General features: G+C 42.5%; 1 protein-coding gene across 8 annotated transcripts in view; it reads right to left on the bottom strand.

Moving 5' to 3' along the window:
• The window catches only part of EVI5 (ecotropic viral integration site 5), a 217,689-nt gene that overhangs the window by 118,153 nt on the left and 74,617 nt on the right, over positions 1 to 24,919 (bottom strand). For 7 of the 8 annotated variants that reach the window (XM_029063239.2, XM_039911863.1, XM_039911866.1 and 4 more), the window contains exons 3-10: positions 22,828 to 23,017; positions 21,666 to 21,890; positions 20,346 to 20,420; positions 17,342 to 17,467; positions 15,613 to 15,756; positions 11,642 to 11,731; positions 11,432 to 11,529; positions 1,494 to 1,554 (exon numbers count right to left, since the gene is read on the bottom strand). In XM_029063239.2, coding sequence (XP_028919072.1) covers positions 1,494 to 1,554; positions 11,432 to 11,529; positions 11,642 to 11,731; positions 15,613 to 15,756; positions 17,342 to 17,467; positions 20,346 to 20,420; positions 21,666 to 21,890; positions 22,828 to 23,017 — 1,009 coding nt within the window. The remainder of the gene's footprint in view (positions 1 to 1,493; positions 1,555 to 11,431; positions 11,530 to 11,641; positions 11,732 to 15,612; positions 15,757 to 17,341; positions 17,468 to 20,345; positions 20,421 to 21,665; positions 21,891 to 22,827; positions 23,018 to 24,919) is intronic. The other variant, XM_039911862.1, reaches the window with a different exon arrangement.

Below are 24,919 nucleotides of genomic sequence, written 5' to 3'. Positions count from 1 at the left end.
CAGGTGGTCATTTCTTTTGGAGGTTTCTCTTGAGTAAAAACTTGGAAGCAACTTTAGGAGCCCAATTTGTCACCATGTGTTGAATTTTGTGTTGAACTGTGACCTTTCAAAATCAGCCCAGCCACCTGATGCTTGGGGGAGGAAAGGAACAAAAAAAGGAGAAGTGTTGGAGAAAAGATAAGAATAAGGAGTGGGTTGAATGGCTGTTGACTAATTTTAAATACAGCAGGGTTCCGTTCATGTTGGGGCACCCATTTTTTACCCTTTCAGATTCTCCCTCGTTCCTTTTTCCCCACTGGTCTATCTTATTGTCTTGAGACATTTGGAATAGATAGGTAAGAGCGTCGTGAAGAGGACTAAACTGTTCTCCGTGACCTCTGAAAAAAAACAATAGAGCTACAAAGTACTCTGGATATTTACCATTAATGTCCCCTTAACAAGTCTATATTTGTATCACATCCTTCTGAACTATCTGAGCATGCAGTCTCTGCGTAAGCAATAACTCGGCATTTAAGAGAGTCAGCCTATATCCAACAGAGGGACTTAAAATAAATAAATAGATAATGTTACTTGTTCTAAGCACTGGGGTAGATACAAGTTAATCAGGTTGGACACAGTTTCTGTCCTACATGAGGTTCATACTCTTGATCCCCATTTTACAGATGAGGGAACTGAGGCCCAGAGGAGTTAAGTGACTTGTCCAAGGCCACACAGGAGAATGTGCCAGAGCTGGGATTAGAACCCCGGTCCTTCTGACTCCCAGGCCCGTGGCTCTATCCACTAGTCAACACTGCTTATGTTTTCAAATGCTCAGTACAGTGCTGTGCACGCAGTAAGCGCTCAGTAAAGATCAGTGGTGATGATGGTGATGATTTACATTGCTATAAACACTCTGATCCAAACCAAGTCCCTTATTTTCTGGGGTAGTTGGGGATTTTAAATTTTAAGTACCTTGGTCTGGTTGGTTGAAGCAGAGTCCTATTACATGGTAAATATGGTGGCGTTCTGCACTATTCATACCATGACCCAACGGAGAAGAGATTACAATCAGGGTTAGGCCAACCCAGCAGGAAAGCAACCAATGTCCAGTGGCAAATGGATGACCACAAACTGATTGCTACCTGTATCCCTTCTCCTGGTGGTTACAAGCAGCATGGCCCAGTGGTTAGAGCCCAGGCCTGGGAGTCAGAAGAACATGGGATCTAATCCCGGCTCTGCCGCACTTGTCTGCTGGGTGACCCTGGGCAAGTCACTTCACTTCTCTGTGCCTTGGTTCCCACATCTGTAAAATGGGGGTTAAGACTGTGAGCCCGACGTAAGACAGGGACTGTATCTACCCTAGCACTTAGAACCCTGCTTGGCACACAGCTAGTGCTTAACAAATACCATAATTGTTAGTATTATTACAATCGGTCAGTATTGCTGTGTGGCTAGCGTTACACCAATCCATTACAATTCGACTGCGTTAAAACATTATAACAATTTCAACTTACTTTAATTTCAACTTGTTCTTCCATCTCTTTAGTTTTTATTGTAGTGTATTCTTTTTCTAGCCTAGAAGAGAAGTTATGATATAATCATTTTTAAAAAAACCATGAACAATAAGCATGTCCAACAAAAAATAATTCTGGACATAATCCAAAATTCTGAAAGAACTTCACTGTCATTTGAAGTAATCAATTCTAGTAAAGAGCATACAGCTTTCTAGCCCCTCTCCTACCTCCCCCTGCCCCTGAAAAAAAAAATGACAAAAAAACAACATTTATTTAAAGATTCCTAATCTCTGTAGAAGCAAATACAGATGAGGGGTTTTACTGAAGGATACATTTAGCACTGAAACTGTCTTTGGAAAGTTAAAGAATTGGTTAGAAATTATCAGAATGAAGTTCATTCATTCATTCATTCAATAGTATTTATTGAGCGCTTACTATGTGCAGAGCACTGTACTAAGCGCTTGGAATGTACAATTTGGTAACAGATAGAGACAATCCCTGCCCAATGATGGGCTCACAGCCTAAACTGAGGAGACAGACAGCAAACAAAACAGAACAAAACAAGACATCATCATCAAAATAAATAAAATCAAAGAGATATACACCTCTAACAAAATAAATAGGGTAATCAAAAACATATACAAATGAGGACAGTGCTGAAGGGAGGGGAAGCAGAGGGAAAGGGAGGAATCAGTCTGGGAAGGCCTCCTGGAGGAGGTGAGCTCTCAGTAGGGCTTTGAAGAGGGGAAGAGAATTAGTTTGGTAGAGGTGAGGAGGGAGGGCATTCCAGGACAGAGGTAGGACATGGGCCAAGGGTCAACGGCGTGATAGGTGTGAACAGGGGAAAGTGAGGAGGTGAGTGGCAGAGGAGCGGAGTGTACGGGGTGGGCAGTAGAAAGAGAGAAGGGAGGTGAGGTAGAAGGGGGCAAGGTGATGGAGAGCTTTGAAGCCAAGAGTGAGGAGTTTTTGTTTCATGCGGAGGTTGATAGGCAACCACTGGAGGTTTTTGAGGAGGGGAGTGACATTCCTTCCCAGAGTGTTTCTGTAGGAAGATGATCCGGGCAGTGAAATGAAGAATAGACTGGAGTGGGGAGACACAGAGGAAGGGAGATCCAAGAGGAGGCTGACACGATAATCCAGTCGGGATATTATGAGAGCTTGTACCAGCACGATAGCCGTTTGGATGGAGAGGAAAGGGCGAATCTTGGTGATACCGTGAAGGTGAGACCAGCAGGTGTTGGTGACGGATTGGATGTGTGGGGTGAATGAGAGAGCTGAGTCAAGGACAACACCAAGGTTGCGGGCATGTGAGACGGGAAGGCTGGTCGTGCCGTCCACAGTGACGGGGAAGTCAGGGGGAGAAGAGGGTTTGGGAGGGAAGATAAAGAGTTCAGTTTTAGACAGGTTGAGTTTTAGGTGGCAGGCAGACATCCAGGTGGAGACGTCCTGGAGACAGAAGGAGATACGAGCCTGGAGGAAGGGGGAGAGAATTGGGGAGGAGATGTAGATTCGGGTGTCATCTGCGTAGAGATGATAGTTGAAGCCGTTGAAATACTGAAGTTCAATACAGATAAGTGTATTGGAGAAAACCAAATAATTTGCATAGCTACAATGAAGAATGACCAAGTATACTACTGAAAGTTCTACCTTATAGTAAATAAGATGAACATATATTAGAAACACATTGCTGATCAAAAATTCACAATTCTAGAATGCAAATAGTGTGGGATATCTTCTTTCGCTTTTGGACATTTCCCACGGGACTCATACACTATATAGTGCTTACCCCATACAGTAAACATTCCTAATAGTTGGAATCAATCATATTTATTATGTATTTACAGTGTGCACAACACTGTACTAAGCCCTTGAGAGAGTATAATGTAACAGAATTGGTGTAGACACGTTCTCTGCCCACAGTGAGCTTACAGTCTACAAGTGGGGGACAGACATTAATATGACAATTATGTACATAAGTGCTGTGGGGCTGAGGAAGGGGTGAAGAAAGGGAGTAAATCCAAGTGCAAGGGTGACGCAGAAAGGAATGGGAGAAGAGGAAAAGAGGGCTTAGCTGTGATATTTCTACTGAGGAAGGAGGACATTTGAACTGAACTTAAACACTTGAAACTTGAACTTCAAGCGCTTAGTACCATGCTCTGCACACAATAAGTACCAAACAATTGTGATGAATTGATTGACAGACATAAGGGGATACATGTATGGCATCCACAGCCCCAATCAGATCATGTCCTTTCAAAGACTGTCTTTCATATTTGTTGTTGCACTATTGATGCTGTTTTTGCCCTGAGGGATATATGTAAAACATAGGACCTTTGTGACATCTCCCTTTTTGGGCCCTGTCTGATGATAGAGGGATGAATTAATTCTAGCCCTCAGGCTCCTTGACATGGAACTGCTAATCACTTTATGGCTAAGCACAGAATAAATTCAGTTTTGCAATAAGACTTTTTTAGTCAGAAGGACCTGGGTTCTAATCCCGGCTCCACTACTTGTCAGCTGTGTGCCTTTGGGCAAGTCACTTCAATTCTCTGTGCCTCAGTTACCTCATCTGTAAAATGGGGATGAAGACTGTGAGCCCCATGTAGGAGAGAGATGCATCCAACCTGATTAGCTATATCTACCCCAGCACTTAGAACAGTGCTTGACACACAGTAAACACTATACATATATAAAAATATATATATCATATTTTAATGGTATTTGTTAAGCACTTACTATGCATCAAGCACTGTTCTAAGCATTGGGGTAGATACAAGTTACTCGGGCGGGACACAATCTCTGCCTTACAAGGGGCTCTCAGTAGGAGGAAGACCAGGTATTGAATCCTCATTTTACAGTTGAGGAAACTGAAAGGCAGAGAAGTTAAGTGACTTGCCTAAGATCACATAGCAGGCAACTGGCAGAGCCAAGATTAGAATCCAGTTCCTCTGGCACACCCAGACTCAGGCTTTATCGACTAAGCTACACAACTTCCCCAGTCATGAAGCGAATGGTTTTCAGCTCAGGATTTGAGCAGAACACAATGGAATTGTTAGGGAACATCCTTCCCACAGCACAACTCTGTTCTGAGTATAGCACTATCTACAAGTTGGTTCAAGTAAATTCAGAGAAGCATTCATTCAATAGCATTTATTGAGCACTTACTATGTGCAGAGCACTGTACTAAGCGCTTGGAATGTACAATTTGGCAACAGAGAGAGACAATCCCTGCCCAATGACGGGCTTACAGTCTAATCGGGGGAGACAGGTGGACAAAAACAAGACAACATAATCACGATAAATAGAATCAAGGGGATATACACCTCAGAAGCAAGAAACAATTAAGTGCCTAGCATGGGTCAGCATGTGAGACTCTGTTTCACAACTTTTTTTTTATGGTATCTGTTAAGTGCTTACTATGTGCAAGTCCCTGTACTAAGTGTTGGTGTAGATAGAAGCTAATCAGGTTGAACTCTGCTCCTGTCCCACATGGGGCTAAGAGTCTTAATCCCCATTTTACAGATGAGATAACTGAGGCACAGACAAGTGAAGTAATTTGCCTAAGGTCACACAGCAGACAAGTTGCAGAGCCAGAATTAGAACACAGATCCTCTAATTCCCAGGCCTGTGATTTATCCACTAGGCCATGCTGCTTCCTCATACAGTCTTACCGTACTCTGTACAGCACAGTATTTTGTGTTTCGTAACACAAGCACAAGTAATACTGTAAAATATCAATGAATGACAAGATGTAAAGCATCCTACTAATGGCGAGCATAATATTAATATAAGAATTTCTACAAAAAATGTCAACTTAAGGGGGTCACAGTCATCTACCACTTAGCTCATCAATTCCCAGTGAATCAGTGGTAACAATACTATTTCCCAGAATACAAAGGTACTTCAAGAACAACTGTCACATTATAGCAGAAATCTCTGAAGTGATTTTTTTCAAAGGTGTACATATTTTCAAAAGTACAAGGTGATATCCTAAGCCTTAAAAACTGTTCCCCAAAACTAGGATTTAAAAAAAAAACCAAACATAACATATGGAAGTGGCAGACAGAGTTTGTCGCCCTGCCTCTTGAAAGCTCTCTGACTGATAATCATAATAATTCGTAATAATTCAAGCACTTTTTAGATGCCAAGTACAGTTCTAAGGGCTGAGGTACATACAAGTTAATCAGGTTGGACACATTTCCTGTCCTACATGGGGCTCACACTCTTAATTATTTTACAGATGAGGTAACTGAGGCCCAGAGAATAATAATAATCTGCCAGGCACTGTACCAAGCGGGTCACACAGCGGACAAGAGGCAGAGGTGGGATTAGAACCCAAGGTCCTCTGACTCCCAGGCCGGTGCATTCCTGCTACTAGTGTCTATTCTAATAACAATAATAAAAATAATAATAATGTTGGTATTTGTTAAGCGCTTACTATGTGAAGAGCACTTTTCTAAGCGCTGGGGTAGATACAGGGTAATCGGGTTGTCCCACGTGAGGCTCAGTTAATCCCCATTTTACAGATGAGGTAACTGAAGCACAGAGAAGTGAAGTTACTTGCCCAAAGTCACACAGCTGACAAGTGGCAGAGCCAGGATTTGAACTCATGACCTCTGACTCCCAAGCCCGGGCTCTTTCCACTGAGCCACGCTGCTTCTCTGCGTGGCTCTAATCATAGGCAGTGTTGTCTGTCAGCTCTCTAGCAGCAAGCACCTATCAACAGCAGCGGGAAGCACATTCCTGATCTAGGATGGTCAATATGTTCAATGAATTGAATGAGCGAAATGAATGTGTTAGAGTGAAAGATGAAATGTAATGTTGGGTCAAGCCTGAATTGCAGAATGTAAACCAGACACATACAACAGTACAAATGAGGGTTCCTAAAACATACAAGGACGTAACATACTAGAGTGACTAATGGTTCTTCCAGCTTAGCATTCTCTCTCTAACAATGGCAATCAATCAATGATATTTATTGAGCACTTAGTGTGTGCAGAGCACTTTACTAAGCACTTGGGAAAGTAAAATACAACAGAATTGGGAGACACGTTCCTTGCCCAAAAGGAGCTTACCGTCTAGAGGGAGGGACAGGCATTAAAAGAAATTATGAATAGGTACATAAGTGGTAAGGGGCTGGGAGTGGGATGAATAACAAGGGCTTCATGAGTACAGATCCAGGTGCATAGGCAACACAGAAGCAGGAAGAAATGCAGGAAAAGAAGGGTTAACTGGGGAAGGCTTTTTGGAGGAGATATGTTTATTACTCAGGTTTTGAAGGTGGGATTAGGGTTGATCTGGTGAATAAAGAGAGGGAGAGGAGGTCCAGGTCAGAGGGAGGCCTTGGGCAAGGGGTCTGTAGCGAGATAGATGTAATCAAGACTCAGTGAGTAGTTTAGCGTTAAGAGGAGCCAACTGTATGGATTGGGTTATAGTAGGGAAACAGTGAAGTTAGATGGGAGGGGATAAGTTGATTGTGTGCTTTAAAGACGATGGAAAGGTGTTTCTGTTTGAAAAGGAGGTGGACAGGCAACCACTGAAGGTTCTTGAGTGGAGAGACGTGGACTGAACAATTCTTTAGAAAACTGATCTGTGTGGCAGAGTAAGTAATGGACTGGAGTGGGAAGAGACAGAAGGCAGATGCAGTAGTCGAGACGAGACTACTGTAATTGCTTGGATTAGTGTAAGTGCTTGGATTAGCGTAGTAGCAGTTTGGATGGTGAGATGGATGGTAAGCAGAATTTATAGGATTTGGTGACACTGAATATCATCATCAACAGTATTTACTGAGATTTGGGACAGCAAAATAAAACAGAGGTGGAAAACGTATTTCCTGCCCACAGTGAGTTTACAGTCTAGAAGGGAGATACAGACATTACAATCTCTAGCTGGGTCCAATCAATAGTATTTATTTAGAACTTACTGTGTGCACAGCACTGTACTAAGCGATGGGAGAGTTCAATATAACAAAGTTGGTATAGACATGTTCCCTGCCCACAACAGTCTAGAGGGGGTGCTCGCTGTGGGCAGCAAGGAATGTGCCTATTGTTATATTGTGCTCTCCCAAGCACTTATTACAGTGCTCTGCACACAGTAAGTGCTCAGTAAATACAACTGATTGAAACATTAGAAATAGAGTACGGATATTTACATAAGTGCTGTGGTGCTGAGACGGGTGAAAAGGGTGGTGTGGAGGGTGTCGATTTGTGCAATAAGAGAAGGTAGCTTGGATATGGAGGCTAAATGGGACACATTGACTTGAGAAAATTGGCGGGGTGGGTGTGCGTCAAAAGATCGGAAGTCTCTGAGGGAAGGGGGCAGATTTACAGGGAGTAGGTGTGTGGGAGAGCAGGGAGGTGAGGAGGTTATGTCAGAAAGAGGGATTTCAGAACTGGTGAGGTTAGAGATTTTACAGTGACTAGAGATGATGATGAGATTGAGCGTGTGTTCAAGTTGGTGAATGGGTGAGGTGGGGAGAAGCAAGAGGTCAGTGGAGTTGAGGGGTAAGACAAAGCGGGCAGTAGAAGTGGCAATGTAGACAACCCCTCCATCTTTCCTGTCTCACAAATACAGCTATACAGGACTCAATCAGCTCGCCCCATTCTATCTCACCAGACTAATCTACTTCAGCCTAACCCACACACTCCGCTCCTCTGGCACCAGCTTACTTATTCACTGTGCCCTGATCTAGTCTATCACTGCCAACTCTTTTTCCATATCTTCCCCCTAGTCTGGAACTCCCTCCCCCTCCATATATGCCAGACCACCACTCTCTCCACCTTCGAAGTGCAATTGTCATATCTTCTCCGTGATTCCCTAATTCTCCTTCCCTAATTAAGCCCTCTTTCCCCAGCTACTCTCTGTTCTGCATCACCTATGCGCTTGAATTTTATGACCTTTGGACATTAGATATTTGCCTCAACTCCAACACTACAGCACTTATATACATATTTTTAATTATAAATTATTTATTCATATTAACGTCTGTTTCCCCCTATAGACTGTAAGCTCATTAGGGGCAGGGAACATGCTGGTAATTATATTGTAATGTACTCTCCCAAGTGCTTAGAACAGCATTATGTACACATTAAGCTCTCCATAAACACCATTATGACTGATTGATCCAGTTCCTTCTTCCTCAACTCTCCTATCCTTCATTGCAGTATCTCAAGAGGAGATCTCCTCACTCCTTTCAAAATCTGCCCCCTTCCACCTAAGGCTCTGACCTCATCCCTTAACCCCTCATTAAAACATTTGCCCCTCCCCTTCTTCCCTCCCTGACCCCCATCTTCAGCTGTTCACTATTAATGGTTTTTTCAGTGCTTTCATGCCCATCCTATATAAATCTTTCCTTGACTTACAAAGGGTCCGTCCAGTTATTGCCCTATCTCTCTCCTACTATTGCTCTCCAAACTTGTTGAGCGAGTGGTAGGGACCCACTGCTTCCACTCTCTCTGCTCCAATTTTCTCCTTGACGACCTCCAATCTGGCTTCTGCCCCTTTCATTCCATGGAAACTTCACTCTCTAAGGTCACCAACGATGTTGTTCTTGCCAAATCCAACAGCATCCCCTACTCCTGGAAACATTATCCAACCTCAGCTGCACTGACAATGTCCTCTCGTGGTTCTCCTCCTATCTCTCTGGCCACTCATTCTCTGTCTCTTTTGCAGGCTCCTCCTTGCCTTCCACTCTCCAACTGCAGAAGTCCCTTAAAGCTCAATTCTGGGTCCCCTTCTATTCCTTATCTACACCCAGCCTTATGGGGAACTCAAATGCTCCCTTGGCTTCAACTACCACCTCTCTTTCCTTTCAGCAGGCTCGTATTTCTACCTGCCTTCAGGACATCTCTCCTTGGATGTCCCGCCAGCACCTCAATCTAAACATGTCCAAAACAGAACGCCTCATTTTTCCACTCAAACACTGACCTCTCAGTGACTTTCCCATCACTATAGACAATACCACTATCCTCCATCTCACAAGTCCACAAACCTTGGCTTAAGCAATGCAGCCTTCTCATTCAACCCACATATTCAATTGCCAACAAATCCTTCTGGTGCGTCTACATTCACAACATCGCTAAAATCTGCTCTTTTCTCCACCCAAATCTGCTAATATGCTAATCCAAGCACTTGAGATATTCTGCCTCGACCTCTCTGACTCCTGTCTCTCCCCACGCCAGTCTTTGCTTCACTCTGCTGCCTGAATCATTTTTCCCAAAAACTGTTCCATCCATATCTCCCTACTCTTAAATCTTCAGTGGTTGCCCATCTACCTCTACAAACAGAAACTCCTTGTCCACGACTTTAAGGCACACAGCTTGCCCCTTCCTACCTTACTGATTTCGTACTAAGATTCAATCTGAACACTTCACTCCTGTAATGCCAACCTATCCCCGTACCTTGATCATCTATCTTGCCATCAGCCCCTTACCCACATACTGTCCTAGAACTCCCTCCCCCTTCATATCCAGCTCCGCCACTTGTCAGCTGTGTGACTTCGGACAAGTCACTTAACTTCTCTGTGCCTCAGTTTCCTCATCTGTAAAATGGGGATTAAGACTGTGAGTCTCATATGGTACAACCCGATTACCTTGTATCTACCCCAGCGCTTAGAACAGTGCTTGGCACAGAGTAAGCACTTAATAAATATCATTATTATATGCCAGGAGATCACTACTCTCCTCACCTTCAAAACTTTGTTAAGAGTCACATCTCCTCCAAGAGGCCTTCCCCAACCAAGTCATCATTTCTCCTACCTCACCTATGCACCTAGATCAGTACCCTTTAAGCACTTGATATTCAACCCACCCTCATCCCCACAGCACTTATGTATGTATTCAAAATTTATTTCAATGTCTGGCTCGCCCTCTAGACTGTAAGCTCCTTGTGGATAGGAAACATATCTACAACTGTTTTATTGTACTCTCCCAAGCGTTTAGCATAGTGATCTGCACACAGTGAGTACTCAATAAATAACACTGATTGATTGACTGAAGAGTCCTTTTCGGGCTTTGTTCAGAAGCTTTCCCATTTATTCGTTCAAACGTATTTACTGAGCACTTACTGTGTGCAGAGCACCATGCTAAGCACTTGGGAAGTATAATTCATCAACAAATGTGACCATTTCGGTGGCACTTCTCTGTACTTTCTCTACCTCTATTATGTGTTTCCTAAACTGTAGTGACTAGAACTGCAAACAGTATTTCAGGTGGAGACTGATCAATTTCATGTATTCATTGATATTAATGTCTGTCTCCTCCTCTAGCCTGGAAGCTGGTCGTGGGCAGGGAATGTGTGTTTGTTATACTGTACTCTCCCAAGTGCTTAGTGCTCTGCACACAGGAAGTGCTCAATAAATACAACAATGAAAGTTTCATGTAGTGATATGACTCTGCTATGTATTTTGTTTTCTATGCCCTTCCTGGTCATATTTTTGTGATGGGCCTTAACCACCTTAAAAGGATGAGTGCCTAAATAAGATGATTCTAATTTCAACAAGTCATTTCTAATAGCTTGATAAAAAGAAATTGAGGAAAGGAGCTTGAACTAAGCCAATGATCATGACTAGCTGGCTAGTAATACCCACTTTGTGAGAGGGAGATGTTCAAGAGTGAGGCAAGAGGATGACAGAGGAAGTAGTCATAAAAAAATTCCAAGAAGGGAACCAATCAAGAAATTGCTAATCATAGTTCCAAATCCTAAATATCTGGAAATCTGAAATAATTTTCACATTAAAACAAAAGACAGCCTTTCCTCCCACACCACTTGAAATAAGTTTTCTGCAGTGAAATCTACCCTAAACCCATCTAACTATATTAGCTATTCAAAGTTATAGTTCTCTAAATTTAGAACACAAAGCTTTTTCACATTTTCTTTATAATTTATATAAAGCAAAATTATAGAAGAGCAAAAAAACCTCCATAAAACAGAATACCTACTTTTTCATCTTTTTTGCATTGTATTTGACTTGATAAGCTGCTTGAATTAATTTGTCTGGACCACTGTCAAACTGATGTGGAATGACCTTTTGAAAGTGCTAAGGAGCAATCAGAGCAAAGTATAAAAACTAATTAGTACCGATTATGGTGATTATATGACATTCAAAACTGAAAACATGCTAAAAGAGAAATAACATAGTGCTGGTTTACCTGTAACATTCCTTCCATGTCAAGTTGCATTAATTCTGATTGATTCATTTGAAGCACTGCTAGTCCTACTCGAAACACTATTTCTAAACCCTGAGGGAAAAATGTATAGGTATAAAATTTCAAATAATTTAAAGCACTTAGTTACCAACAATAGAAGCTAAATTAGATCCTTTGGAAGATATATTAGTAGCCTGGGAGTATTAGTGTTATTCATCATTTCCTCCTCTGTGTCTCCAAATACCTTAATGATATCCTTAAGGTGTAGTGACAGAGCTTAGAGTCTTCTTGAGGTAAGTGGAAATGAAACGCTAACGTCTAAAATGTCTTGTAATTTACATAGCAGATTTCTACACTGTGTTCACATCAATTACTTTTCTCATTTGTCCTTACAATTTCCTTGTATGGGTGGGTGGAACCAGGATTTTTTCCTCCATTTTACAATTGAGGAAAACAGGCACAGAAAGGTTAAATGATTTAACCAAGATGGTACAGAAACTAAGGAAGAGGACTATAACCTAGATCTCCTGACTCATGGCCTTGAACTATTCCACCGAACCATATCGACTAGCTTTCCTCTGGAGTCTGCTTTTCTCATAAAGTCTGCGGGCATTTTATGGCACCTACTCTGAAATACAACTCTCCTAACAAGATTTAAGATGAAAAGTTTGCTCCTGCAAACGTTGTTACCTTGCTTCTGTATAACTACCGAGACGATGGATAAAAGAACAAGTTTCTTTTCCACAGATACAAAAAACTACAAGAGTCAAAAACCAGACAGTGTTATTTGGGGCCGGGGGAGTGGGGAGGTAGCCTTTAAAAAATAAAAAATACCAACCCATATCTACCTTGTTTACAGTGAGTGTAAATTTCTAAAAGGAGAGAATCACATTTCAATATAAAGGCACAAGCAGTTAAGATTCTCTTTGGGTTCCTTAATAATTAAGATATTAATTAAGCACTTTTTATGCTAAAGCCTTGTGCTCATGTTGGGGCAGATACAAAATGAACAGTCCTTACCCAATCCAGGACTCACAATCTAAGAGGGAGGAGGGTAAACATCTTGCCCTCCAGAGTAAACACAAAAGAGGCAGACCTGGGTTTGAATCCCAGCTCTGACACTTGCCTGCTGTGTGATGTCGGGCAAGTCATTTAACCTCTGTGTCTCAGTTCCCTCATATGAAAAACAGAGAGTCCAGTACCTGAACTCCCTCCTACTTAGAATATTAACCCCATGTGAGACCTGATTAGCTGTATCTATCCCACCACTTAGTACAGTGCATGCAAAAGAGAAGCAGCAGGGCCTGGTAGAGAGAGCATGAGCCTGAAAATCAGGACTGCGGTTCTATTCCCAACTCTGCCACTTGTCTGTTGTGTGACCTTGAGCAAGTCACTTCACTGTACCTCAGTTACCTCATCTGTAAATTGGGGAGCCCTATGAGGATAAAATGGGGAGTCCCTTTGAGCCCTATACGGGACAGGGACTGTGTCCAACCTGTCAACCTTATATCTATCCTACTGCTTAGTTCAGTGCCTGGTACATAGTAAGCACTTAAAAACCATCCAGAAAAAAATCCCTTAAATATTAGTATTACCCTCAGTTGAAAAATGAGGAAACTGGGCAGAGAGGTTAGGTGACTTTTCCATAGTCCCAGCAGCACAGTGACAGATTTGGCACTAGAAGCCAGGTCTCCCATTATCCAGATCAATGCTCATTACACTAGGCCAGCCTGCTGACCCTTGCAATGCTTTATCCAATTATCCTTTCAAAAGAGGAACCTCTAAAAACTGCCTTTGAGCCAATCACTCTAAAATATTTACCAAGTACTTACTTTGTGCATAGCGCAGTTCTAAGCACCTGGGAGAGTAAGGTATTAGACCTGAATTCTACCCTCAAAGAGCTTTCGTTAGAGTGGAGGAGAAAGACACTAATATAAATTACAAGTGGGGGAAGAAGTAGAGTTTAAAGATGCATATGGAAGTGATTTGTGGGGATGTAGTGGGGTGACTACGTAAGTGGGGGTGAAGACTAAAGCGCATAGTGTTGAGTGGCAAGAGGAGAAAATGACAATAATAGTAATAATAAACTGAAATCTGTTAAGCACTGATTGCCATGCACTATATTAGGTGCTGGGGTAGATACAAGATAATCAGGTCCCATATGGGGCTCACATTCTAGGCAGGAGGGACCACAGGTCATAAATTCCAACTCTGCCAATAAAGGAGCATAGGGAAGTTAAGTGACTTGCCCAAAGTCATGCATCAGGTAAGTGGTGTGGTGAGGAAATGGGGTGAGGAGATGAAATACTGGTCAGGGAAAGTCTCCTGGAGATGTGAAGCAGCATGGCTCAGTAGAAAGAGCCCAGGCTTGGGAGTCAGAGGTCATGGGCTCGAATCCCGGATCTGCCACTTGTCAGCAGTGTGACCATGGGCAAGTCACTTCACTTCTCTGTGCCTCAGTTCCTTCATCTGTAAAATGGGGATGAAGACTGTGAGCCCCATGTGGGACAACCTGATTCCCCTGTGTCTCCCCCAGCGCTTAGAACAGTGCTCTGCACACAGTAAGCCCTTAACAAATACCAACATTATTATTATTATGTGATTTTGGAAGGGTTTTGAAGATGGAAAGAGTAGTGGTCTGCCATATATGAAGGGTGTGGGTGCTGCAGACACAAAGTAAGAGAGATAAAAGCGAGACTGAGTAGACTGGATTTAGAGGAGCAAGGTGGATGTGCTGGATTGTAGTGGAAGAGGAGCAAGGATAGTAAGGAAGAAGAAAGATGAGTGACTAACCTAAAGGATACAGTCAGGAATTTTTGCTTGATGCAGAGAGGAATGGTAAATGGGATTTTGAGTGGGAAATACGTGCAAAATGATATTTTAGAAATGCACTCTCAACTGCAGAGTGAGGTACGGACTGAAGAGTATGAAGCAAGAGCATGGGCATGACCCCAACGAAAACTAATTAATGCTACTGCTCAATTACATTTATGCCAGAACCATCAAACAGACATTTACAGCTCAATATAGGGGACACTCCCACCTCACACACACTTCCTCTTACAATATCCTGCATCGTTCCCACCTGACTACAAACACTCATGCATCAGGTCTGCCCAGCTTTAGCAGATTTTATGGTTTTAATCACAATACCTGTAGGTTTCTGGCTTCAAAAACAAAAAATTAAAATGCAAAGACTGTCCTATTTCCTACACAACTCCACAGGGTACCTAATAGAGTACTTGGCAAGTGGATGGAGATGCTAACCCACCTTTTACCCAACCAAGAGCTGAGTTAGAATCCTGAAAACACCAAAATCTGACACCAGACTGCTATCAAGTCCGGAGCTCTCTCCGGTATCTGAGCTGCAGACTCCAATTATCTGGAATCCAGCTCTTTGAAGGAAAAGTCTGCTTTTTCATTAGTTCCTACCCCCCAAAAAAAGCCTAAGCAGTTTTATGGGTAACAGAAACAATTTATAATGGGTAGCGAAAGAGATGCTAGCTGACTTTTTTAAACCAGTGTACTTCCTTCATGAGAAAGGACAGACTTGTAACTTTTCTATTAATTTGAAGGGCTGGGTTGAATTATGCCTCAGGATTTAGAGAAGAAATTTATATTTTGTAAAGGGGGCATTATGAGCAAAGCCAGACAGCTTGACCCAGGAGGACAGAGCTGGTCCAGTGAAGATATGAAATGTTTTGGGTTAATTCTAAGGAATTAAAGATTTTAAGGTCTTGTGGGTTTGGGCCAACTGTATCCAGCTACAAGAATAGAAATCCAGGAGGAATAGAATCAGAGAGGTATGGTACAGAGTGGAGGACCTGAATGGAGGTGACTTATACAAGAGTTTTACATGGAAGGCTTTTATTTTAGGGAAGAAGTGGATGTCACCTCTGAGACCAGAGGAAACTGGGACAAGAAGTGGATGTCACCTCTGAGACTAGAGAAAACTGGGACTTTCAATATCTTACCTCAGACATAAAGATGTCAAATATTTTTGTAGCCACAGGTAGTGGAAAAGTTGTAAGAAAGATGGTCAAAAACCACGACGATGCATACATAGAAGTATGGAAACTCTGAGACTGGAAATGTACAAAGAGCTCTGGCAGGTGCTCCTAGAAAGGAAGATAAATTATAGTTTTAGAAAAAGTAATAGTGGACTCTCTTCAAATGAAGAATATAATCTAAACCAAGGGCAAGCTAAAATGAGCAAGATCATCTGGAAAACAGCACACACTGAGTTTTCCTGGTGACACTGACGATCTCTTCCCCTTTCATGCCCCCCACAAAATGTATATAAACACCATCTACATTTCAATGCTTTGCTCTAAGCAGCCAGTAAAACCCTAATGACAGGAGTTTTAGAAATATAAAAGGAAAATTAACATTTCAATTCAATATTTATGGCAAGGTAGACAGATCACACTGTTTTTGGTAATTTTATTCATTAAGCACTTACTTTGTGCCAGGCACTATACTAAGTACTGGGGTAGATACAAGGTCAGATTGGACACAGTCCATGCTCCACATGGGTCTCACAGTCCAAGTCCCCATTCTACAGATGAAGTAAACTGAGGCACAGTGAAGTTAAGTGACTTGCCCAAGATTACACAGCAAATGATAGATCTGGGTTTAGAACCCAGGTCCTCTGACTCCCACTAGGCCACACTGCTATCCCCTTAAATACGCAAAACCCATCATGCAGCCCACATCTCCAGATGAAGATAAAGGGTACTCCATCCTTGCTGTGGACATAGGAGCTATTATAAAAAAAACAACTGAGCCTCCCGGAAGCTCAACATTTTCCAAGTTTTGAGTCCATAAGGAAATTATAGAACAGATGCGATTAACTTGGAATTTTGCCCTAAATGCTCATGGAAGAGAAAATGAAAAACATCTGAGCAGGTAAAAATCAGAATGGGTGGAAATAAGCAAGTTAGTAGGAAAACAAAATGCATTCTTCTCCAGATTTTGATATTTGTCCCAATCATTCAAGGTAGTTTTCACTCTCAAAATACACTGGAACAAAATGCTACTAGAACATCCCTTCCACTGACTTCCAATTAAGGCCAGCTACCATATGAGTGGCAGGGGAGAATGATTCTGGCAAGATAAAGGTGAAATCAGATCAGCACTGAAGTTGAGACATTATCCACTTCTGCTGAGTTCAACAAGCTCCCCACCAACCTTCTCCTATGACTTAGTGGAAAGAGCACGGGCCTGGGAGTCAGAAGGTCAAGGGTTCTAATCCCAGCTCAGACACTTGTCTACTGTGTGACCTTAGGCAAGTCACTTCACTTCCCTGGGCCTCGGTTACCTCATCTGTAAAATGGGGATTGAGACTGTGAGCCCCACGTGAGACAGGGACCTTGCACAACCCGATTTGCTTGTAACCACCCCAGTACTTAGTACAGTCCCTGGCACACAGTAAGCATTCAATTCACAAATAGCATAATAAAACCACAGCTCCCACCATTGTTGAGATTGGATTCCTGGAAGCAAGCCCCCCATATTTAATTGCATTTTATATTTCCATTTTCCAAATCCTCCTACTGGCTTGTCTCTAAGCTGTTAGATACATTTATCACATAGAGAAGATATCAAGGTTTGGTGGGTTTTTAAATTGCATATCTGGTTAATTTATTCTCCCCTTTGCAATATACAAATGCGGTACACACCGAGAGAATTATTATACTGTACCTGTATCATGCATTCAAACTGGTACATGCAGAGGCCCAATTCGGCCATACTCGGCTTAAAGAGTTCACGCAGTCGGTAGTCTTGCATTAATTTTACAAACACACAAAAGGCTTCTTCTTCTGGCATCTATGTTAGATCAAAGGGCAGTAAAGCACATTATTGGAGTTTATCTGTTTACTCTAGGAAATACTCAGATTATTCACCTGACCACAAATGCTTCAGAACTCCAAGGCTCAGAGTAATGTGAATCAAGCCTTTATGACACAAGTGAGTTATCGTGGCCTCACTGTCTCACAAAGAAAGTAATATTCAGTCATTCAAAACAAGAGAGGCTGGTGTCCAGGACCCTAGCCCTAGTTCTGCTATAAATTTGTCATATCACCTTCTGCAAATCCCTTTCCTGACTTGCCTGTTCACTCAGCTGTAAAATGAAGCAAACAACATCCTTATGAGGAACAAACAGGCAGGTACATTCAAAGGCACAGATAAAAACTCTTTCAGAACCAGAGGAGAGGAAATATGTAAATTTAAGGGTGAAACCATTCATCACCCACCCGGACCACCGCCAAAAAAAAAAATTGCCTTCTGAAAATTTGCTGTTGGGGAAAACATGGCCAGTAATGTTATTTCCTCAGGATTCCCCTTCTAAACTGTAAGTTCCTTGTCAATCAATCATATTTATTGAGAGCTTTCTGGGTGCAGGGCAGTGTATGAAGCATTTGAGAGAGTATAATACAAGAGACACATTCCCTGCCCACAGTGAACTTACAGTCTAGAGGGGGAACGTGGGCAGGGAATGTGTCTACCAACTCTGTTGTACTGGACTCTCTCAAGCGCTTAGTACAGTGACCTGCCTGCATACAGCCAGACATGCTGCTTTTCTACAATACAATAGATTAGCAGACCCATTCCCTGCCCATAACTAGCACTGCATGGAATATTTGTTTAGACTAGAGCACCTTAAATCCTTTCCCCTCACAGTCAAGCATAGGAACTCATTAGGTCCTGAGCTCTGATGGCCCATCCAGCCTGCCACCAGCCAGTCCCCGCTAACGTCATCCAGTTTCCGGTTGTCATTCTCTCGGCATCAGTAATTTACTACTATTAATAATAATAATTGTGGTATTTGTTATGTGCTTACTATGAGCCAGGCACTGTACTAAGCACTGAGGTGGATATAAGCAAGTCAGGTTGGACACAGTCCCTGACCCATTTAGGGCTCACGGTCTCCATCCCCATTTTCCGGATGAGCTAACTGAGGCCCAGGGAAGAGATGTGACTTGTGCAAGGCCTCACAGCAGAGAAGTGGTGGAGCTGGGACCAGAAGCCATGATCTTCTGATTCCTAGGCCCATGCTCTATCCCCTACGCCATGCTGATTTCTCTATTTGTCCCTGAACTTGTGGTCAGCCTTTCCTTTCCTCCTCCACCAGCAAGGGAATAGAGTGATTGATAGAATAATAATAATATTATGGTATTCATTAACTGCTTACTATGTTCCAGGCACTGTACTAAGTGCTAGGGTGGATACGAGCTAATCGGGTTGAACATAGTCCCTGGCCCACATGCAGCTCACAATCTCAATCCCCATTTTACAGATGAAGTAAGAGGTAAAGAGAGGTTAAGTGACTTCCCCGAGGTCACACTGGAGACAGGTGGCAGAGTCAGGATTAGAACCTATGACCTTCTGACTCCCAACCTCGTGCTCTGTCCATTTTGCCATGCTTGCCCATCCAATAGTGTGAAGGGGATTGTTCCGGTGGCAATCAGATTAAGTCCTGGGGAACTTGAGGAGAGGAGACAGGACCAAACCAAAAAAGTTGATCACCTAGAGCTCCAATTTCTCTCCATTTACAAGTCTGCCAAGGATTAAGGAGAGAGCAAATCTGCAGCACTTTGGGGTAAGAGTAGCCAGTGGTCACGAAGAGAAGGGGTCAAGGGGTTGTGGGCAGGGAATGAGGCTACCCACTCTATTGTAGTGTACTCTCCTGCGCACTTTGTACAGTGCTCTGCACACAGTACGCACTCAATAGTCAGCCAATCGTATTTGAGTGCTTAATATGTGCAGAGCACTGTACTAAGTGCTTGGGAGAGTACAACAATAAAAGAAGCATGGTGTAGTGCGAAGCAGCATGGCATGGTGGATAGAGCACGGGCCTGGGAGTCTGAAGGTCATGGGTTCGAATTTTAGCTCTGCCCCTTGTCTGTTGCGTGTCCTTAGGTAAGTCACTTTGCTTCTCTGTGCCTCGGTTACCTCCTCTGTAAAATGGAGATTGAGACTGTGAGCCCCACATGGAACAGGGAATGTGTTCAACCCGATTGGGTTGTATCTACCCGGCACTTAGAACAGAGCTTGACACATAGTAAGCACTTAAAAATACCATCATTATTATTAAACGGACAGTCCCTGCCCACAACGAGCTTACAGTCTCGACTGTACGACACTGATGATAGTTGTGAGAATCCCAGCCCCACCAGCAGCTGAGCTTCCCACAGTTAAGTGCTTTCACTAGTCTTCCAGTCTTTGCTCTAGAATGATTCCCTCCGCATTATCCAACGGGATATCGGTCACTTTCGTCCCTTCCTGGTGGAGGAAAGGAGACTTGACCACAACCTGGGGGACACTTATTTACCCCTCTGACCTTTGGGACCACTCCCACATACAGCCAATCCCTCCCTCCCCCTTGTTTCCCTGATGTCTGCTTGGCATCAGGGCAAAACGCTGAACCTGTAGCACAGAGCTGGAGCAAGCTGTCTTTGGAGGGGAGTATTGCAGCCAAGTAGCTGGAAGACTGTGTCCCCCAGGATTTAGACATTAGCATGAAGCAAGAACTATACAGACTTTCCAAAAATCACTGTGTGCACACCAGCGAAAAAATCCAATCAAAATTCTTTATAAATTCAAGTGGAAAGAATTACTGCAAGCTACTTCTATACCAAAAGTTCTAGAAGAGGATTAAATTGCACTTTTAGATATAAATAGGTATATTTATATTTATACTTACCTGCATAAGTAGCAGCCCAACTATAAAAGCACTTCCTTGACAGTATCCAACCTCACGGTCCACTAAAGAATAGGCCTAGGAGGTAAAAACTAGTTCAAAAATACAATTTTACAATTGGCCTCATACTCAGTAATACAAAAAGTGTGGTCAAAAAAGAAACCAAGGTTTTTCAAAGGAACATTGCTTGATTCCCATACATACATATGAAATATTTCTCCTTTCCAAAATGTCATTCCAGATGCTGGGAACACAGTAGGGCTTGGGCTATAATAATAGTGTTGGTATTTATTAAGCGCTTACTATGTGCCGAGCACTGTTCTAAGTGCTGGGATAGACACAAGGGAATCAGGTTGTCCCACGTGGGGCTCACAGTCTTAATCCCCATTTTACAGATGAGGTAACTGAGGCACAGAGAAGTTAGTGACTTGCCCACAGTAACACAGCTGACAAGTGGCAGAGCCGGCATTTGAACTCATGACCTCTGACTCCAACGCCCATGCTCTTTCCACTGAGCCATGCTGCTACGTGAAAGCAAAAAGGGAGGTGGAAGAAAGCTGTTTACTGTAACAATTTGCACTTCCAGGTGCTTAGTAAAGTGCTCTATTTTATTAATGATGTGCATTTATCTATGGTTCTATTTATCTATTTTGATGGTATTAATGCCTGTCTACTTGTTTTGTTGTCTGTCTCCCTCTTCTAGCCTGTGAGCCTGTTGTTGGGTAGGGACTGTCTCTATCTGTTGCCGAACTGTACTTTCCAAGCACTTAGTACAGTGTTCTGCACACAGTAAGCCCTCAATAAATACGACTGAATAAGCACTCAATAAATATGACAATGAATGAATAAGACCTTGACGCTTTGAGTGGGAAAATGAAACAAAAGAGATGGTGAGAATATGGTTGGAGGAGCAGTGTAAGATCTGTGGCATTTGTTGAGCACCCACTATGTGTCAAGCACTGTTCAAAGTGTAATGTTGGGTTTGCAATTTTAGGAAAATTTAAAAACGATGCAGGGAAAATGGGAGATGAGAATTAGTAGAACAATCTGAAGTAAAATATTAACAAAGTTGAAGGCCTAGTATTTAACAGTCGATTCATTCCATTATATCGTACTCTCCCGAGTGCTTAGTACACAGTAAGCACTCAAAAAATACAATTGATCTTAGATATCAAACTCCAAGATGGGGAAGACTTTTTATTAAAATCACAACAGAATTCATTGCCAAAAGCAATGGGTCCAGGCTTTTGAATAGGGATCCTACTGGTATTGTTTTCTGAAACTTGGGCCAACTTTACTCTCTTGGTGAATAAAAGAACTTACCTTCATTACATTAAATAAAACTTCCTGCCCAAGGCTGTCCTTTTCTTTAAAAAAGTCGTGCTCAGGATACGTTCTAGCAATGTCCCTTCTGATAAGCTTTTCACATGGTGACGTCATTTTCAAAAGTTCTGAATACTGATCCTTAATTGGCATACTTTGAGCACTACATAATAGCTGCCAAACTATTGCTCTAAAATGGTGGGGTATCCCTTTTCGGACAAGTTCCTAAAAGACAAGAAAGAGAAATGCATTCAGGTTTCTACTGCAGAGGGAAAAATAAAATGTATGATTTGGGAGCAACTTCTGTTTCTCTACATCTGAGTGCCTACAGAATGAAAACAGGAAAATAAAATTACACTATTTGTACAGGAAGTCACAACTGTAGCCGACTGACTCATGTGTTGCACTTAAGAAAGGAGCTGTGCTATTAGAGCAGAAGTGAGGGGTCAGAGGCAAAAATGAAAATATTCCAAGCTTAAACAGAAATTCCAAGACAAGGGATGATCTCTCTGTGTCTCCAGTATGGCCCAAACTGCCAGGAGCACTTTGGTTTTTTAAGATGATGATGATGATGGTATTTGTTAAGGACTTTATATGTGCTAAGCACTGTACTAAGCGCTGGGGTAGATACGAACGTATTGTAAGATGCACTTACACCACTGAGTAAACTTTGCCAAAAGTAGTCTTGGCCTCCAATATAAAAGATACCCATACACACCTATTTCTTCTATAACCTGAGCGTTGTGTTCTTATAAAACTACGCATTAAAGGAAACTCAACCCAAATTCAATACCCGGGCACACAAATGGCACATGTGCAAACAGAATCTTCAATAACAGATACTGCAAACCAAAACAGACTCATGCCTAATTCTCTAATCACAGTAGAGCCAAAAAAAAGTACTATACACGCTCATTATGGCAGAACTGAGTTTACCTGTCCATTAAATAGCGTCAATCAATGGTACTGAGCACTTATTGTGTACAGAGCCCTGTACTTTAGCACTTGCATTGTGTACAATACAGACTTGGTACACATGATATCTGCTCAAGAGAAGCTTCCAATCTATAGGGAGACACCTTAAAATACGTTACGCACAGGTGAAATATTACAGCATACTATCAAAACAACATAATTTCAGCAGGAAGGTGAACACGAATACCTTAACTTGCTTTTCTTTCTTTTTGCGTATATCTTCCCACTCATTAACAATTCTTCCCCAGAGGATCCACGAATCTTCCTCGAGTTGGCTGAGATTGCTGGAGGCGGATGAACTTGACACAAGAGAGGAGCCGCTGTTTCTTCTTGACCCATTTACAGATCTCAGGGACTTGCTATCGGTCTCTAAGAGCCTAAAGTGACAAGAATCAGAATTTTAAACCCTAATCCTGACATTACTATGGAATTGCCTATTAACTGTAGTTTCTACGGTGAATTGACACCAATTACTCTGACTTTAATAAAGTATGATTATAAAATAGTGATAGAATTCAGTTTCGTACTTGTGCTATTTCTCTCTAACACTGAGATCGGTAGTATTTATTCAGTGCTGACTGCAGAGATTGTTTGGGAGAGTGCAAAGAAGGTAAAAAGACCCAGCACTCACCTTCACGGAGCTTTCAATCCATATAATTGGAGATATGGCCAAGTACAAAAAAGTGAGGGTTTGGGGTTTTGGCTTTTTTTCAGGGCAGTAGTAAAATATCAAAATTTAACATCTAAAATATATCTGACTAATATCCTTTTTGAATTGCAATGCTCAATTGAGGTAAATGTGTTGCTAACCGTGTTAACTTTTGTATGTTGACTTTTAAGAGCCATAAATTCAATCAGACTTGTCCATGTTCATCATATGCTAGAGGGAGGCAGAGTGTGAAGGGGAAGGCCATAACATTTTTTTATTATGGTATTTGTTAAGTGCTTATTAGGTGTCAAACACTGTTCTAAGCACTTGGGGTAGATACAAGTTGCTCAGGTTGGACAGAGTCCCAGAACCACATGGGACTCGCTGTTTAAGTAGGATGGAGAACAGGTTTTGAATTTCCATTTTGCAGATGAGGGAACTGAGGCACAGAGAAGTGAAGTGACCTTCACAAGGTCATACAGCAGAAAACTGGCAGAGCCAGGATTAGAACCCAGGTCCTCTGACTTCCAGGCTTTTGCTCTGCCATTAGGCCACACTGCTTCCCTGAATGGAAACCAATCCTCCACTTCCAACACAACTCCATGAGGGAGCAAAGAGCAGAAGAACACGCCAGTCAGTTTTTAACCTGTGACACCATCCATTCCTGAGTTACGTCAGAGTCGAAAGCCTGTAGTATAAGAGTTTCCTGGCTAACAGAAAACCATACTAGTTCTAAAAAATATATGACTTTTCCCTTTTACAGATCCAGGAAGTCATAAGAATTGTGGCATCGGTTAAGCACTTACGTGCCAAGCACTGGGGTAGAAACAAGATAATCAGGTCCCACAAGGGGTTCACAGTCTTAGTAGGAGGGAGAACAACTATTGCATCCCCAATTTTGCAGATGAGGGACCTGAGGAGCAGAGATGTTGAATGACTTGCCAAGTTGAGCGACTTGCCCAAGGTCACACAGCATGTATGTGACGGGGCCTGGATTAGACCCCACTCACTCCCAGCCCTGGGCTCTTTCCATTAGGCTACGTTGCTTCCCCGAGAAATATTACCCAGGGAGTCATCACATAAAGCAACACAGGGGGTGGTAGAATCAGTCACAGGCCATGCACTGACTTGTTCCTACACAACCCGATCACCACAGAAGATTAAGGTAAAAAAGTCTGAGCCCTTCTCCCTGCTTCCCCATCTCCTACACACACCACTTTCTCCCCACCAAAGCTCTCAGGAGCTCACCTGTCAGGAAACACAGAACCCCCTAGAGTAACAAGGCCCTAGAATAGGAGGGACCCATGATTAACCCAAAAAGCACTGGAAATTTATTTCCATAGGAAGCTTCACCTAGAGAAGCAGTGTCGCTTAGTGGATAGAGCACAGGCATGGGAGTCAGAAGGACCTGGGTTCTAATCCCAACTCCGCCCCTTGTCTGCTGTGTGACCTTGGGCAAGTAAGTCACTTAACTTTTCTGGGCCTCAGTTACTTCATCTATTAAAAAAAAAAAATTGGGGATTAAGAGTGTGAGCCCCATGTGAGTCAGGGACCGTGTCCAAACAGATTAATTTGTATCTATCGAGTGCCTGGAACAGTGCTTACCATATAGTAAGTGTCTAACAAATAC

Source organism: Ornithorhynchus anatinus, chromosome 4, assembly GCF_004115215.2.
Source record: "Ornithorhynchus anatinus isolate Pmale09 chromosome 4, mOrnAna1.pri.v4, whole genome shotgun sequence".
Lineage (NCBI taxonomy): Eukaryota > Metazoa > Chordata > Mammalia > Monotremata > Ornithorhynchidae > Ornithorhynchus > Ornithorhynchus anatinus.
Note: the sequence above shows the minus strand (reverse complement) of the source record. Positions and strands in the feature narration are given on the sequence as shown.